This window comes from Trichechus manatus, unplaced genomic scaffold, assembly GCF_000243295.1.
Source record: "Trichechus manatus latirostris isolate Lorelei unplaced genomic scaffold, TriManLat1.0 scaffold00151, whole genome shotgun sequence".
Lineage (NCBI taxonomy): Eukaryota > Metazoa > Chordata > Mammalia > Sirenia > Trichechidae > Trichechus > Trichechus manatus.
The window spans coordinates 6,976,764-6,988,642 of NW_004444087.1; the positions used below are offsets into that span (position 1 = coordinate 6,976,764).

At 47.0% G+C, this 11,879-nt stretch overlaps 1 protein-coding gene across 2 annotated transcripts in view; it reads right to left on the minus strand.

Moving 5' to 3' along the window:
* The window catches only part of COL26A1 (collagen type XXVI alpha 1 chain), a 211,731-nt gene extending 211,634 nt beyond the window's left edge, over positions 1 to 97 (minus strand). For both annotated transcript variants that reach the window (XM_023740274.1, XM_023740273.1), the window contains exon 1: positions 3 to 97. In XM_023740274.1, the coding sequence (XP_023596042.1) occupies positions 3 to 97 (95 nt within the window). The remainder of the gene's footprint in view (positions 1 to 2) is intronic.
* Positions 98 to 11,879: the final 11,782 nt, after the last annotated feature.

An 11,879-nucleotide genomic window follows, 5' to 3' on the forward strand; every position in this document is an offset into this window, starting at 1 on the left:
GCAGGGCTGCGGCCGGGAAGGGATAGAGGAAGCCGGTGGCCAGCGCCGACCCGCAGAGGCAGCAGCACGCCCAGGGCAGGAGGAGAGCCAGCTTCATCTTGCGCGGCCGCCCGCGGGGACCCGCGGCCCCGGCCGGGAGCAGAGGGAGCGAGCCAGCGAGCAAGCGGAGCCGGGGTCCGAGCTGGCGGTGTCTGCGTCGCCCACGCCTCTCCAGGGCCGCCTTTTCAAATTCGCCGAGGTGGGCTCTGCGCCGTCAAAGGGGGCGTGGGACTTTCCCATTAACCCTCGGCGGTCCGAGGCGGAGGAGGCAGCAGTGGCATTGACAGCAGAACTCGAGTTCGAGCTCCCCTGGGGTCCTTGCGCTCCGCAACCCCACTCCCATTCATTAGCACCTTCCCAACCGAACTCTTGGTCCCGCCACCGAGCGTCAATTGCAGCCAGGCAATGTTCTTTAATACCCACGACTCGGCCTTCTAGGTTAGGTGTGGTGTGGTTGTTAGTTGTGGGTCAAATCGGCTCAGACTCATGGCGACCTTGTGAATAACAGAATGAAAGGTTGCCTGGTCCACTCCCATTTTTCAGAGGTGGAAATCAAAGTCTAAAAAATTTAAGTCAGAAAAATAGGCCTCTTGGACCAAACCGCTGACCAGGGCTTTCGGGAATCCTCTCCTTCCCTTTTCACCTCCACCCGCTACCCTGCCTTCTCTCTCCAAGGTGAGAAACAGTGGAGAATAGGGGAAACACTCAGCTTGGGGTGAGAAGACGTTGGCGCCTAGAGTCACAGATCCCTGAGGCTTCCTATCTGGGAAGGACCTTGGGGAAGAGGTTGGAACACCTATTACAGGTGGAGGAGCTGAGTCCCAGCTTACATAGCTAGCCGCCTATCAACTAGGCCCAAGTGGTCTTGTCTGTACTGCTTGTACCCTGCCCAAGGGACACGTGGGGCCTGCTCCAGCCTGTGTTCTGCCCGGGGGTCTTTGTCTAGACCTCCCAAAGGTGCCCTAAGGGCCAGCAGAGGCCCTGAGGCTGGCTCAGCCCCCGGCAACAGTGGGAAGCTCCTAACCTGTAAACTACCTGTAAGGCTGGGAGAAACAGTCCAATATGGAGGTGCTTTATGGACTGTAGCTTACTTTGTAAAGGACTGGTGGGATTGTTGTTACAGGTGGACAAGAAGATGCTATTGAAAATATGGTGTGAAAGGCCCATTAAGGAGGCTTTGCCCTCTTATTCTGGGGACATATCGCAAGGTATCGTATCCAACCCTCTTCACTCTCACCCCAAACCTTTCTTCCTTACTCAGTCAATTTCCTCTCATCCTGGCTTGGGCCTTGTTGATGGCACTTTCACACTTCCCAAGCTTTGAGACCTGGATCACTGTCAGTCCTGAGTCTCAGTGTGGGACTCAGGGTTGATCATATCTGAGTGGACAACCCCTAATGGGAAATGTAACTGGACCTAGGACACTTCCTCTCACCCTCCATCCTTCCCTTGAGGTTTAAAAGATTTGGAGAATTTGGGTTATCGGGGGATTTTCAGTGCCTCCCCAAAAGGAATCTGAGCTGTGCTCCTTGGGCATTTGGCCAACACCTAATAAACGGTGAGGTCATTCCCCACCCCCACCCCCAGGAATTTATAAGCTTTCTGTCTTCCACCTTCCCCTCCTTTACTTGCAGAATGAGATCTTAAAGACCAGAGAAAGTTCACATTGCTGTAAATTGGCTTTGTGCTGTGGGCATTACAGCAAGGGAACAGGAATCTCATTTTTATCTTAAATTCATTTTCCCAGTGTCATGGGCTTTACGCAAGCTAGAGAGACCAAGAAGAAATGAGAAAAGGAAGGGCCGACACAGGTTTATTTTAGGACGAAAAACTTTAGGAAAATAATGAACACATGCAACAAACTTCAGGGCTGAGGTGGTTGTCCAAGTTTGGTCCTACTCTCTGTGTCTAAGACAATAAGTTCATTCTAGCATGTGAATTTGCTGGGCAACTTCCCTGCGTCCGGTGCCGTGCTGGGTGCAAGCAAGGCTGCTGAAGAGGCAAATACATGGTTCTCACTCACCCTCAAGGTGCTCACACTATCCTTTGGGAAAGCATTAAAATGGCCTTTTTTCTTTCAAAAGATAGCAGGCAGGCTGACAAGTGTTCCCCAAACAAGACGAGCTTCCATTTAGAGGGTGAAGATGCATCAAATCAATTAGAAAAACATGGACTCACCCCCACTTCCCAGACCCAGAAGCCTCAAGTCTGCTCCCAGCTCCCCCACTGACTTGCTAGGTGACCTGGAGTAAACCCTTCCCCTCTGCGGTCCTCCCCAGCATCCTCTTCATTTGTAGATGAAGAGAGTGGGCTGGCTTGTCTTGGAAGGCCTTTCCAGTCCTGCCCTTCAGTAAATCACTTTCCCTTCATCCTCCACTCCCCGTCTCCCAGGCAGCCCGGGATACACCCGACTGTTTGAAGCTGTCACTTTTGTAGGCAAGTCGATTTTCAGCTGCAACAGCACTGTCTTGGTTATCTAGTGCTGCTATAACAGAAATATCACAAGTGGATGGCTTTAACAAACAGAAATTTATTCTCTGACAGTCGAATAGGCTAGAAGTCCAAATTCAGGGCATCAGCTCCAGAGGAAGACTTTCTCTCTCTGTTGACTCTGGAGGAAGGTCCTTGCCATCAATCTTCCTCTGGACTAGGAGCTTCTTGTTCAGGAACGCCGGGTCCAAAGGATGCACTCTGCTCCCAGCGCTGCTTTCTTAGTGGTATGAAGTTCCCGTCTCTCTGCTCGCTTCTGTCTTTTATATCGCAAAAGAGATTGGCTTAAATTGTAGATTAATCTTGTTGATTGAGTCTACATAACTGCCACTAATCCCATGTCATTAACATCTTAGAGACAGGAATTACAACATATAGGAAAATCACATCAGATGACAAAATGGTAGACAATCACACAATACTGGGAATCATGGCCTAGCCAAATTGATACACATATTTTTGGGGGACACAATTCAATCCATGACAAGCACCCAGCAGGGCCCTGGGAGCCAAGAAGAATCGGGAAGGTACTGTGGCAACACACCCTCTCCTCCCTCGGAGAACACCCGTTAGTATAAGTCCAGCTCCCAAAAGTGCCGGATGTGTGACCTTGGGCAAGTCACCTAACCTCTCTGAGTATCTTCATCTGTTAAATCAGAACAATAATAATCATAGTACTTAACTCATGGATTTGCTGAAAGGACTGACAAGTTGATTCCAACTTCTGGCAATCCATGTGTGTCAGAGTAGAACTGTGCTCGGTAGGATTTTCAATGGCTGATTTTTCCGTAGATTGCCAGGCCTTTCTTCTGAAGCACCTCTGGGTGAACTCAAACCTTCAACCTTTTGGTTAGCAGTGAAGCACACTAACCATTTTCACTGCTCAGGGACTTCCAAATTAATTACATGTATCAAGTGCTTGGAACCGGGTATCTGAGGCATTCTAATTCAATAAACTCATTGCCGTTGAGTCAATTCCAACTCATAGCGACCCTGTAGGACAGGGTAGAACTGCCCCATAGGGTTTCCAAGGAGTGGCTGGTGGATTTGAACTGGTGACCTTTTGGTTAGCAGCCAAGCTCTTAACCACTGCACCACCAGGGACCCATAATGCTCAATAAATGTTAATTATTATTAACTGCAGGGCTCTGGTGAGGATAAAAATGAAGGTCACCATGCTTCTCAATCTCCCAGGATGGGGCTGGCCAGTAGGCTTATGGTGTTAACCTGGTACACCTTTCTGGAGCATTAATTTTACTCCATGGTAGACGATTTCAAATAAAACTTTTATTTTAAAACAAATGCAGAAATACTATTGAGTAGAATGTGCAATTTGCATAATTGTTAAAGATAAAATACACTTATAGGGGCAGCAGAAGTGGAAAAGTTTGAGCAGCCCCAAAATGAAGGACGTGGAGTTGCTCTCAGAGGTCCTAGTACGTTTTTAACATTAGCTACTGCTGCTCCTGCAACTGCCCCCTTCCCGTCCATCCCTGCTGAGCTGCCCCAGTTGCTTCCCATCAGATTGGGCCAGGGCTGTCACCCACATCTCCACACAACTGCTTGTCTCTGTGTATTTCGAAACTGTGCCCTCAGCAATCCCCAAATACATATTAAAAACTTCTGGAGGAGTCAGAAACCCCTCTTCCCAAAGAGACGAAGAAATCTAGTGTTAAAGGCTGGCAGTTGGGACCCAGCTTCAGTTCTAGCTCCTTCCTCCTCACTTCCTGGGTGGCCTTTGGCAAGCACATAACCCACCGGAACCTTGCTAGAAAGGAAGCAGGACAAATAAGGGTTAGAAGGGCTTCACTGTTTACAAAGTGCTCCCTCAGCCCTTGTCACTTTAACTCCTCATGGCAACCCTCTGTCATGCACAGGCAGGAATTCTCATAATCCCCAGTCTATAGAAGAGGACACGAGAGAATGTGACTTGCCCAGGACCTTTGCTGTCCCCAGTCTGCATGTGTGAACACAACTTACAAACACAGTTGTTTGTACAAAGAGAGCGGACACACTGATGAAAGAAGACAAACCCCTAGCTACACCAGAGAAGTGTGCTCCACGGCAACCATGTTTCCAGACCTTTCTGATAAGAAAATATCAGTCAGCATCCTCTTCAGCAGACAAAAAGCAGATCTTCAGTTCTGCTGAAGTCAGCACAGAGAGCCAGTGAACAGAGACGTAAATACTCATCAAGTTGGAGCCAAGGTAAATATTGACCTTCTGGCATGATAAATCTTCTGTTAATCTAAAACAGAAATCTCCCCCATGAGATCGCCCTATTGAAGGCCATGGATTCTGCATTTCACCCAGAAGTTCAGGAAGGCAGTGGTAGTTGCTGTGTCGTTTTCATACTGATTTCTTTAGCAGCCCATGCTCCCAGCTGTTCCAAATCCCAAGACAACTCAAAAACGGGCTGGAGTTGAGTCAAGGTAGCAGACAGCCACAACGAAAGGGCCTCTGTGTTTTGCTCCAGGCTTTCCACACTTGGCCAAGGCAAAACACAAGCCATCACCACCAGTTGCCATCAAGTTGGTTGCAACTCATAGCGACCCTATGCGTGTCGGAGTAGAACTGTGCCCCATGGGGTTTTCAACGGCTGATTTTTCAGAAGTAGATTTCCAGGCCTTTCTTCCCAGGTGCCTCTGGGTGGACTCGCACTGCCAATCTTTTGGTTAGCAGCCGAGCGCATTAACCCTGTGCACCACCCGGGGACTCCAAAATACAAGCAAATCATGGATATTATGGAAGACCTCAACTCTGAATTGTCTTTACCCGTTGTGGTGGTTGTTAGGTGCCATCAAGTCAGTTTGACTCGTATTGGCCCTGTGCAAACAGAACGAAACACTGCCTGGTCCTGCCCCATCCTCACAATCGTTGCTATGTTTGAGCCCATTGTTGCAGCCACTGTGTCAATCAATCAATCTAATGGAGGGTCTTCCTCTTTTTTGCTGACCCTCTACTTTACGAAGAATGGTGTCCTTCTCCAGGGACTGGTCCCTCCTGATAACGTGTCCAAAGTATGTGAGATGAAGTCTTGCCATTCTCACTTCTAAGGAGCATTCTGACTGCACTTCTTCCAAGACAGATTTGTTCATTCTTCTGGCAAACCAAAAAAACCCACTGCCATCCAGTCGATTCCAACTCATAGCAACCCTACAGGACAGAGTACAATTGCCCCGTAGGGCTTCCAAGGATGTAAATCTTTATGGAAGCAGACTGCCACATCTTTCTCCTGCAGAGTGGTTGATGTTTGAACCACTGACCTTTTTGGTTAGCAGCCACCAGGGCTGTGTCCCACCAGGGCTCCTTGTTTTTCTGGCAGTCCATGGTATGTTCAATATTCTTCTCCAAATGCCATACTGCAAAGGCATCAATTCTTCTTTGGTCTTCCTTATTTATTGTCTAGCTTTCACATGCATATAAGGCGATTGAAAATACTATGGCTTGGGTCAGGCACACCTTAGTCCTCAAAGTGACATCTTTGCTTTTTAACACTTAAAAGAGGTCTTTTGTAGCAGATTGGCCCAATGAAATACGTCGTTTGATTTCTTGACTGCTGCTTCCATAGGCGTTGATTGTGGAGCCAAGTAAAATGAAATCCTTGACAACTTCAGTATTTTCTCCATTTATCATGAGAATGCTTATTGGTTCATTTGGAGGATTTTCGTTTTCTTTATATTGAGGTGTAATCCATACTGAAGGGTGTAGTCTTTGATCCTCATCAGTAACTACGTCAAGTCCTCTTCGCTTTCAGCAAGCAAAGTTTTGTCATCTGCATATCGCAGTTTGTTAATAACTCTTCCTCTAATCCTGATGCACGTTCTTCTTCATATAGTCCAGCTTCTTGGATTATTCACTTCACATACAGAGTGAATAAGTATGGTGAAAGGATACACACTTGATGCATACTGTCTTAGTTATCTAGGACTGCTATAACAGAAATACCACAAGTGGATGGCTTTAACAAAGAGAAACTTATTCTGTCACAGTCTAGAAGGTTAGAAGTCTGAATTCAGGGTGCCAGCTCCAGGGGAAAACTTTCTCTCTCTGTCGGTTCTGGGGGAAGGTCCTTGTCATCAATCTTCCCCTGATCTAGGAGCTTTTCAGTGCAGGGATGCGCACTCCTGGCTCTGCTTTCTTGGTGGTATGAGGTCCCCATGTCTCTCTGCTCGCTTCTCTCTTTTATATCTCAAAAGAGATTGGTTTAAAACACAGCCTAATCTTGTGGCTTGAGTCCTGCCACATTAACATAACTGCCTCTAATCCTGCCTCGTTAACATCATAGAGGTAGGATTTACAACACGCAGGAACATCAGATGACAAAATGGTGGACAATCACACAATACTGGAATCATGGCCTAGCCAAGCTGACACATATTTTTCCGGGACATAATTCAATCCGCGACACACACCTTTCCTGATTTTAAATGACACATTATCCCCTTGTTCTGTTCGAACGACTGCCTCTTGGTCTATGTGCAGGTTCTGCATGAGCATAAATTAAGTGTCCTGGAATTCCCATTCTTTGAAATATATTCATAATTTGTTGTGATCCACACAGTCCAATGCCTTTGCTTAGTCAATAAAACACAGGTAAACAAACATCTTTCTGATATTGTCTGCTTTTAGCCAAGATCCATCTGACATCAGCAATGCTATCCCTTGTCCTCTTCTGAGTCGGTCTTGAATTTCCGGCAACTCCCTATCAATATACTACTGTAACCGTTTGTGAATGATCTTCACCAAAATTCTACTTGTGTGTGATATTAATGATATTGTTTGATAATTTCCAAATTCTGTTGGATCACCTTTCTTTGGAATGGGCACAAATAATGGATCTCTTCCAGTCATTTGGCCAGGTAGCTGTCTTCCAAATTTCTTGGCATAGATGAGTGAGCACCTTCAGCTTTGCATCCATTTGTTGAAATATCTGAATTAGTATTCTATCAATTCCTGGAGCCTTGTTTTTCACAAACGCCTTCAGTGCAGCTTGTACTTTTTCCATCAATACCTCGGTTCTTGATCACATGCTACCTCCTGAAATGGTTGAATGTCAAGCAATTATTTTTGGTACAGTGACTGTATCCCTTCCATCTTCTTTTGATACTTCCTGTGTCATTCAATATTTTGCTCATAGAATCCTTCAGTATTGCAGCTCGAAGCTTGAATTTTTTCTTTAGTTCTTTCAGCTTGAGAAGTGTCGGGTGCATTCTTCCCTTTGGATTTTCTAACTCCAGGTCTTTGCATCAGGCATTATAATACTTTACTTTGTCTTCTCAAGCTGCCCCATCAGGCATTATATTATAATCCCCATCAGGCATTATATTATAATCCCCAACAGGCATTATAATAATTTACTTGGTCTTCTCGGGCTGCCCTTTGAAATCTTCTGTTCAGCTCTTTTACTTCATCATTTCTTCCATTCACTTTAGCTACTCTATGTTCAAGAGCAAGTTTCAGAGTCTCTTCTGACATCCATTTTGGTCTTTTCTCTCTTTCCTGTCTTTTTAATGACCTTTTGCTGTCTTCATGTATGATGTCCTTGATGTCATCCCACAACTTATCTGGTCCTCCTTCATTAGTGTTCAGTATGTCAAATCTCTTCTCGAGATGATCTCTAAATTCAGATGGAATATACTCAAGGTCATACTTTGGCTCTCATGGACTTGTTTTAATTTTCTTCAGCTTCAACTTGAACTTGTATATGAGCAATTGATGGTCTGTTCCACAGTTATCCCCGGTCCTCAAAATTCCACCCATGCCCTATAAGAATGGACTCTCCTTTTGTCTGTATACCTCCAAGTGTAAGCCTACCTGTTTCCCCCAAACATTGGTGGTGAAATAGATGTTCAGAAGACAGAAAATTAAATGGCTACCACAATAGCACATGATCTTAAACAGAAGAAGTTTGAAAGGAAAAAAGTGTTGAAAGCAAAAGTTAAAAAGTGCTAAAAGGAAAAAGAAAAAAAAAAGTTTTCTGCTAAAAGATGGTATCTGCCCAATTGCCAACACTGAAAGCCCAGATAGTGATGATAAGAATCAGTTTAACCTCTCACTAATGTAGCCACAGCTAAACAAATGCTTTCCAAGGAGCTTAACAAGACCATCTGTACAAGACGAAGAAAGGGGACTAAAGCTATAAAATAGAGAAGAGGCAACTGTTAGGGGAGTGTTGGCCTTATAAGCTCTGGCTTATATACTCTGGCACAGGCCCGAAGATGGGAGAGGATTCAGACATATAAATTCATATGTCTGACATACGAATCCTCATAATGGTGTTGTTCCCCCCACAAGTGACCTGAGCTGAAGGTCTATGGTGAGGGATCTGCCCGGAGCTCCCCACCTCAGCCCTCCACACCCCCTCCACTGCCCAGTTCTGCATTCAACACTCAGGGGTGAGATGACGGTAAAACAAACCAACCATGAGTTAAGAGGAGCATCACCAGGCTGAGTCACACAAGGGGTGTTGAATTTAGAGAAGAAAAGGTTAGGGAGATGTGATCCAGACCTTCAAATCTATGAAGGAAAAAAGAATTAAACTTGTTCTCTGAGCCCCAAAGGATGAATTTAGAGCTAACAGGTGAAAGCTATAGGGTGAGAGATGCCAGCTGAATATAAGGAAGAACTTCGTTAAGGGTCAGGGTTGTCCACAGTTGAAATAAGCTGCATGGTAGCAGTGGTGAGTTCCCCATCACTAGAAGTATCCAGGCAGAGTTGAGGAATACCTGGTAGGAATGTTGTAACTGGAGGGAATGCACTGGATGCCTATGATGGCCCTGAGACTGTGATTCTACATTGTAGAGGCAGAAAGGGGTCTGATCAACTGTGGAAAGTTTCCCCAAACAGCCATTAATAAGTGTAGTAGATTACTAATTCTCACCAGTATCTGGCTCTCCTCTCCTCTCCGGGCACAGAGAAGACCTCCCTTGACAGCCTCCCTTGAAGCTATGCAGGGCCATGTGACTAGCTCTGGCCAGTGACCAGTGAGCAGAAGAGACTTGCATCACTTCTGAGCCAAAGATAGAAAAGCAGGTATGAGTTCTCCCAGCCCTTTCTGTCCCTGCCATGGCATGTGTTCCCTGGCTGGGCCCTTTGCCAGCCTGGATCCCGAGTGACTGTGCAGAAGACTCTCACCCACCTACCCCATCTTCTAACTAGCATTGGATGTACATAACAAGAAGAAAACCAAACCCGTTGCCATCAAGTCGATTCTGACTCATAGCAACTCTAAAGGACAGAGAAGAACTGCCCCATAGGGTTTTCAAGGAGCGCCTGGTAGATTTGAACTGCCAAACTTTTGGTTAGCAGCTGTAGCTCTTAACCACTACACCACCAGGGTTTCCAAGGACATATATAGTGAGTGAGAAATAAACCTTTGTTTTGTTCAGCCATTGAGATGTCAGGGTTAAGTTGTTGTTGCAACATCACCTAGCCTTTCCTGAATAATACCCTAAGGAAATAGGCATGGCTTGATGGCTTGGTACAAAGGGACCTTTCGCTCTGCCGAAACTCTTAGAAAATGACCTCACAATGGCAAGGTTGGACTTCTTTGATGCCTGTCCATCTGCATTTTTGCATGACCTAGGTCACATCCTTCTCTTTTACGTTCCCAGCTGTATCCTTCCTTCTCACTGAGCAAATCCCCATCCATGACAAGCTGGATTCCATGGCGAGGCTCTGCGGTAGACCCTGGTGGTGTCCAGCCAAGTTGGACGCCATTTCCACCCTCAGTTGGGCTTACAGGATCCTTGCGAAGGATGCAAAGAAAGATAGATTGTCCCTGAGGCCGTCTGTTCAAAGTTGGCAGTTCAGAGGAGCAAGTGAAGGCCGAGGGCAGGTGCCAGGGAAATCCATGTGATGTCAAGAGAGGTCTTGAAGAAAGGGGAAGGAGTTAGACAAAGCTGAAAAGGTGGGAAGGCACCACAAGCAGAGGCATGGCCAAGGGTCAAAGGTGGGATTGCACCTGTGCTGAGGAGTAGAGGTGCTGGTTCAAGCAGAGGGTGCATGTCAGGCAGACACACCTGTGCACACACCAGGTACGCCAAGAGTTGGAGAGATGTGACCTCCTGAAGGCATCTGTCTGGGTGAGCAAGGACTCTGAGTTGTTATGTGGTCTATCCCCGCCACCTTCCTCCCCCTAACTCTAGGATCTCATCCTCTCCCACAACTGCAGACTAGTGTCCCCACATCCTCACCTCCCGCCCCACCCTCGAGGCCCATGAGGAGGAGTCATTTGTGGGACTTTGGGGACTAGGCTCAGGCTAGAGTCAGCAGTAGGGAGCAAAAGTCTGCTTAAGAGCAGGTCCAAAATTGGAGGGGGTGTGTGGGGGTGGGGAGGCAGGGTGCTGGGAGTGCAGATGATCACCAGAGAGTGCTGCCACTGCTGCTCAGGCCTGTCACCTGGATGCCCTGAGCCCTCCAAACACCCGCTGCTGCCACCAAACGTTCTTGGACATCTGCATCCTCAAACTCAGCAGGTTAAAAACTGAACTCCCTCCTGGGTCGCTGCCAGCCACACTTGCCTTAATGCGAATTAGGAGAAGATGCTGCCTTTCTTCTGGGTGTGCACAGTCCCCATCAGGCATGACCGGCAGACTGGATCTCCCCCTCATTCACTCCTTTAGTTGAGCATCCTATGCAGAGCACAACCAGAATGACTTACTCAGCTGCCCTGTGGGCCAACCCCATCCAACCTGTGTCTCTTCCACCTGAATACTTACCACAGTGTCACCATGCCCCTACCCCACCACCTAGACTAAAATGTAGGCCCTGCTCCCTGCCATATCAGATAGGTCTCCCAATCTTGTCTATCGGCGATAACTCTTAAATGCATTCCCTGCACACTCCCACCCTTGCCAGCTCTCATGGTCACTGCCAAAGCCCCTGTTCCAGCCTGTCCTTGGTCAGGTCTTCTACAAGCTTTTAGAGTAATCCCTCAAGAGATCTTCTGGCCTATCTCCCCTCCTTCTGCCATTTCTTCCAAATGGTTGTCAGAAAGCTCCTTCTAAACCCGAGTGTTGAAACAAACTGTTGGCTTCCCGTCCTCACAGAACACATCCTCACCTCCTTGACTAGGCACTAGCCCTTTGTCACCTGTTCCCCACCAGCCTTCCCTACCTATCCTCTCACCCACTCCCCCTTCATCCACCCCAACTTACACACTTTCCCCCGCCCAATGCTCCAACCACAGTGCAACTCTTGCATTCCCTACACAGGTCAAGATCATTCCCATTGCCATGACTTTACATATTCTGTTTCTTCTGCCTGTAACGTTCTTCCACCCTCACACTGTCTCTTCCCGGTGAGCATCTAATCCTCCTTCCTGATCCAGATCTTTACCCACTCTG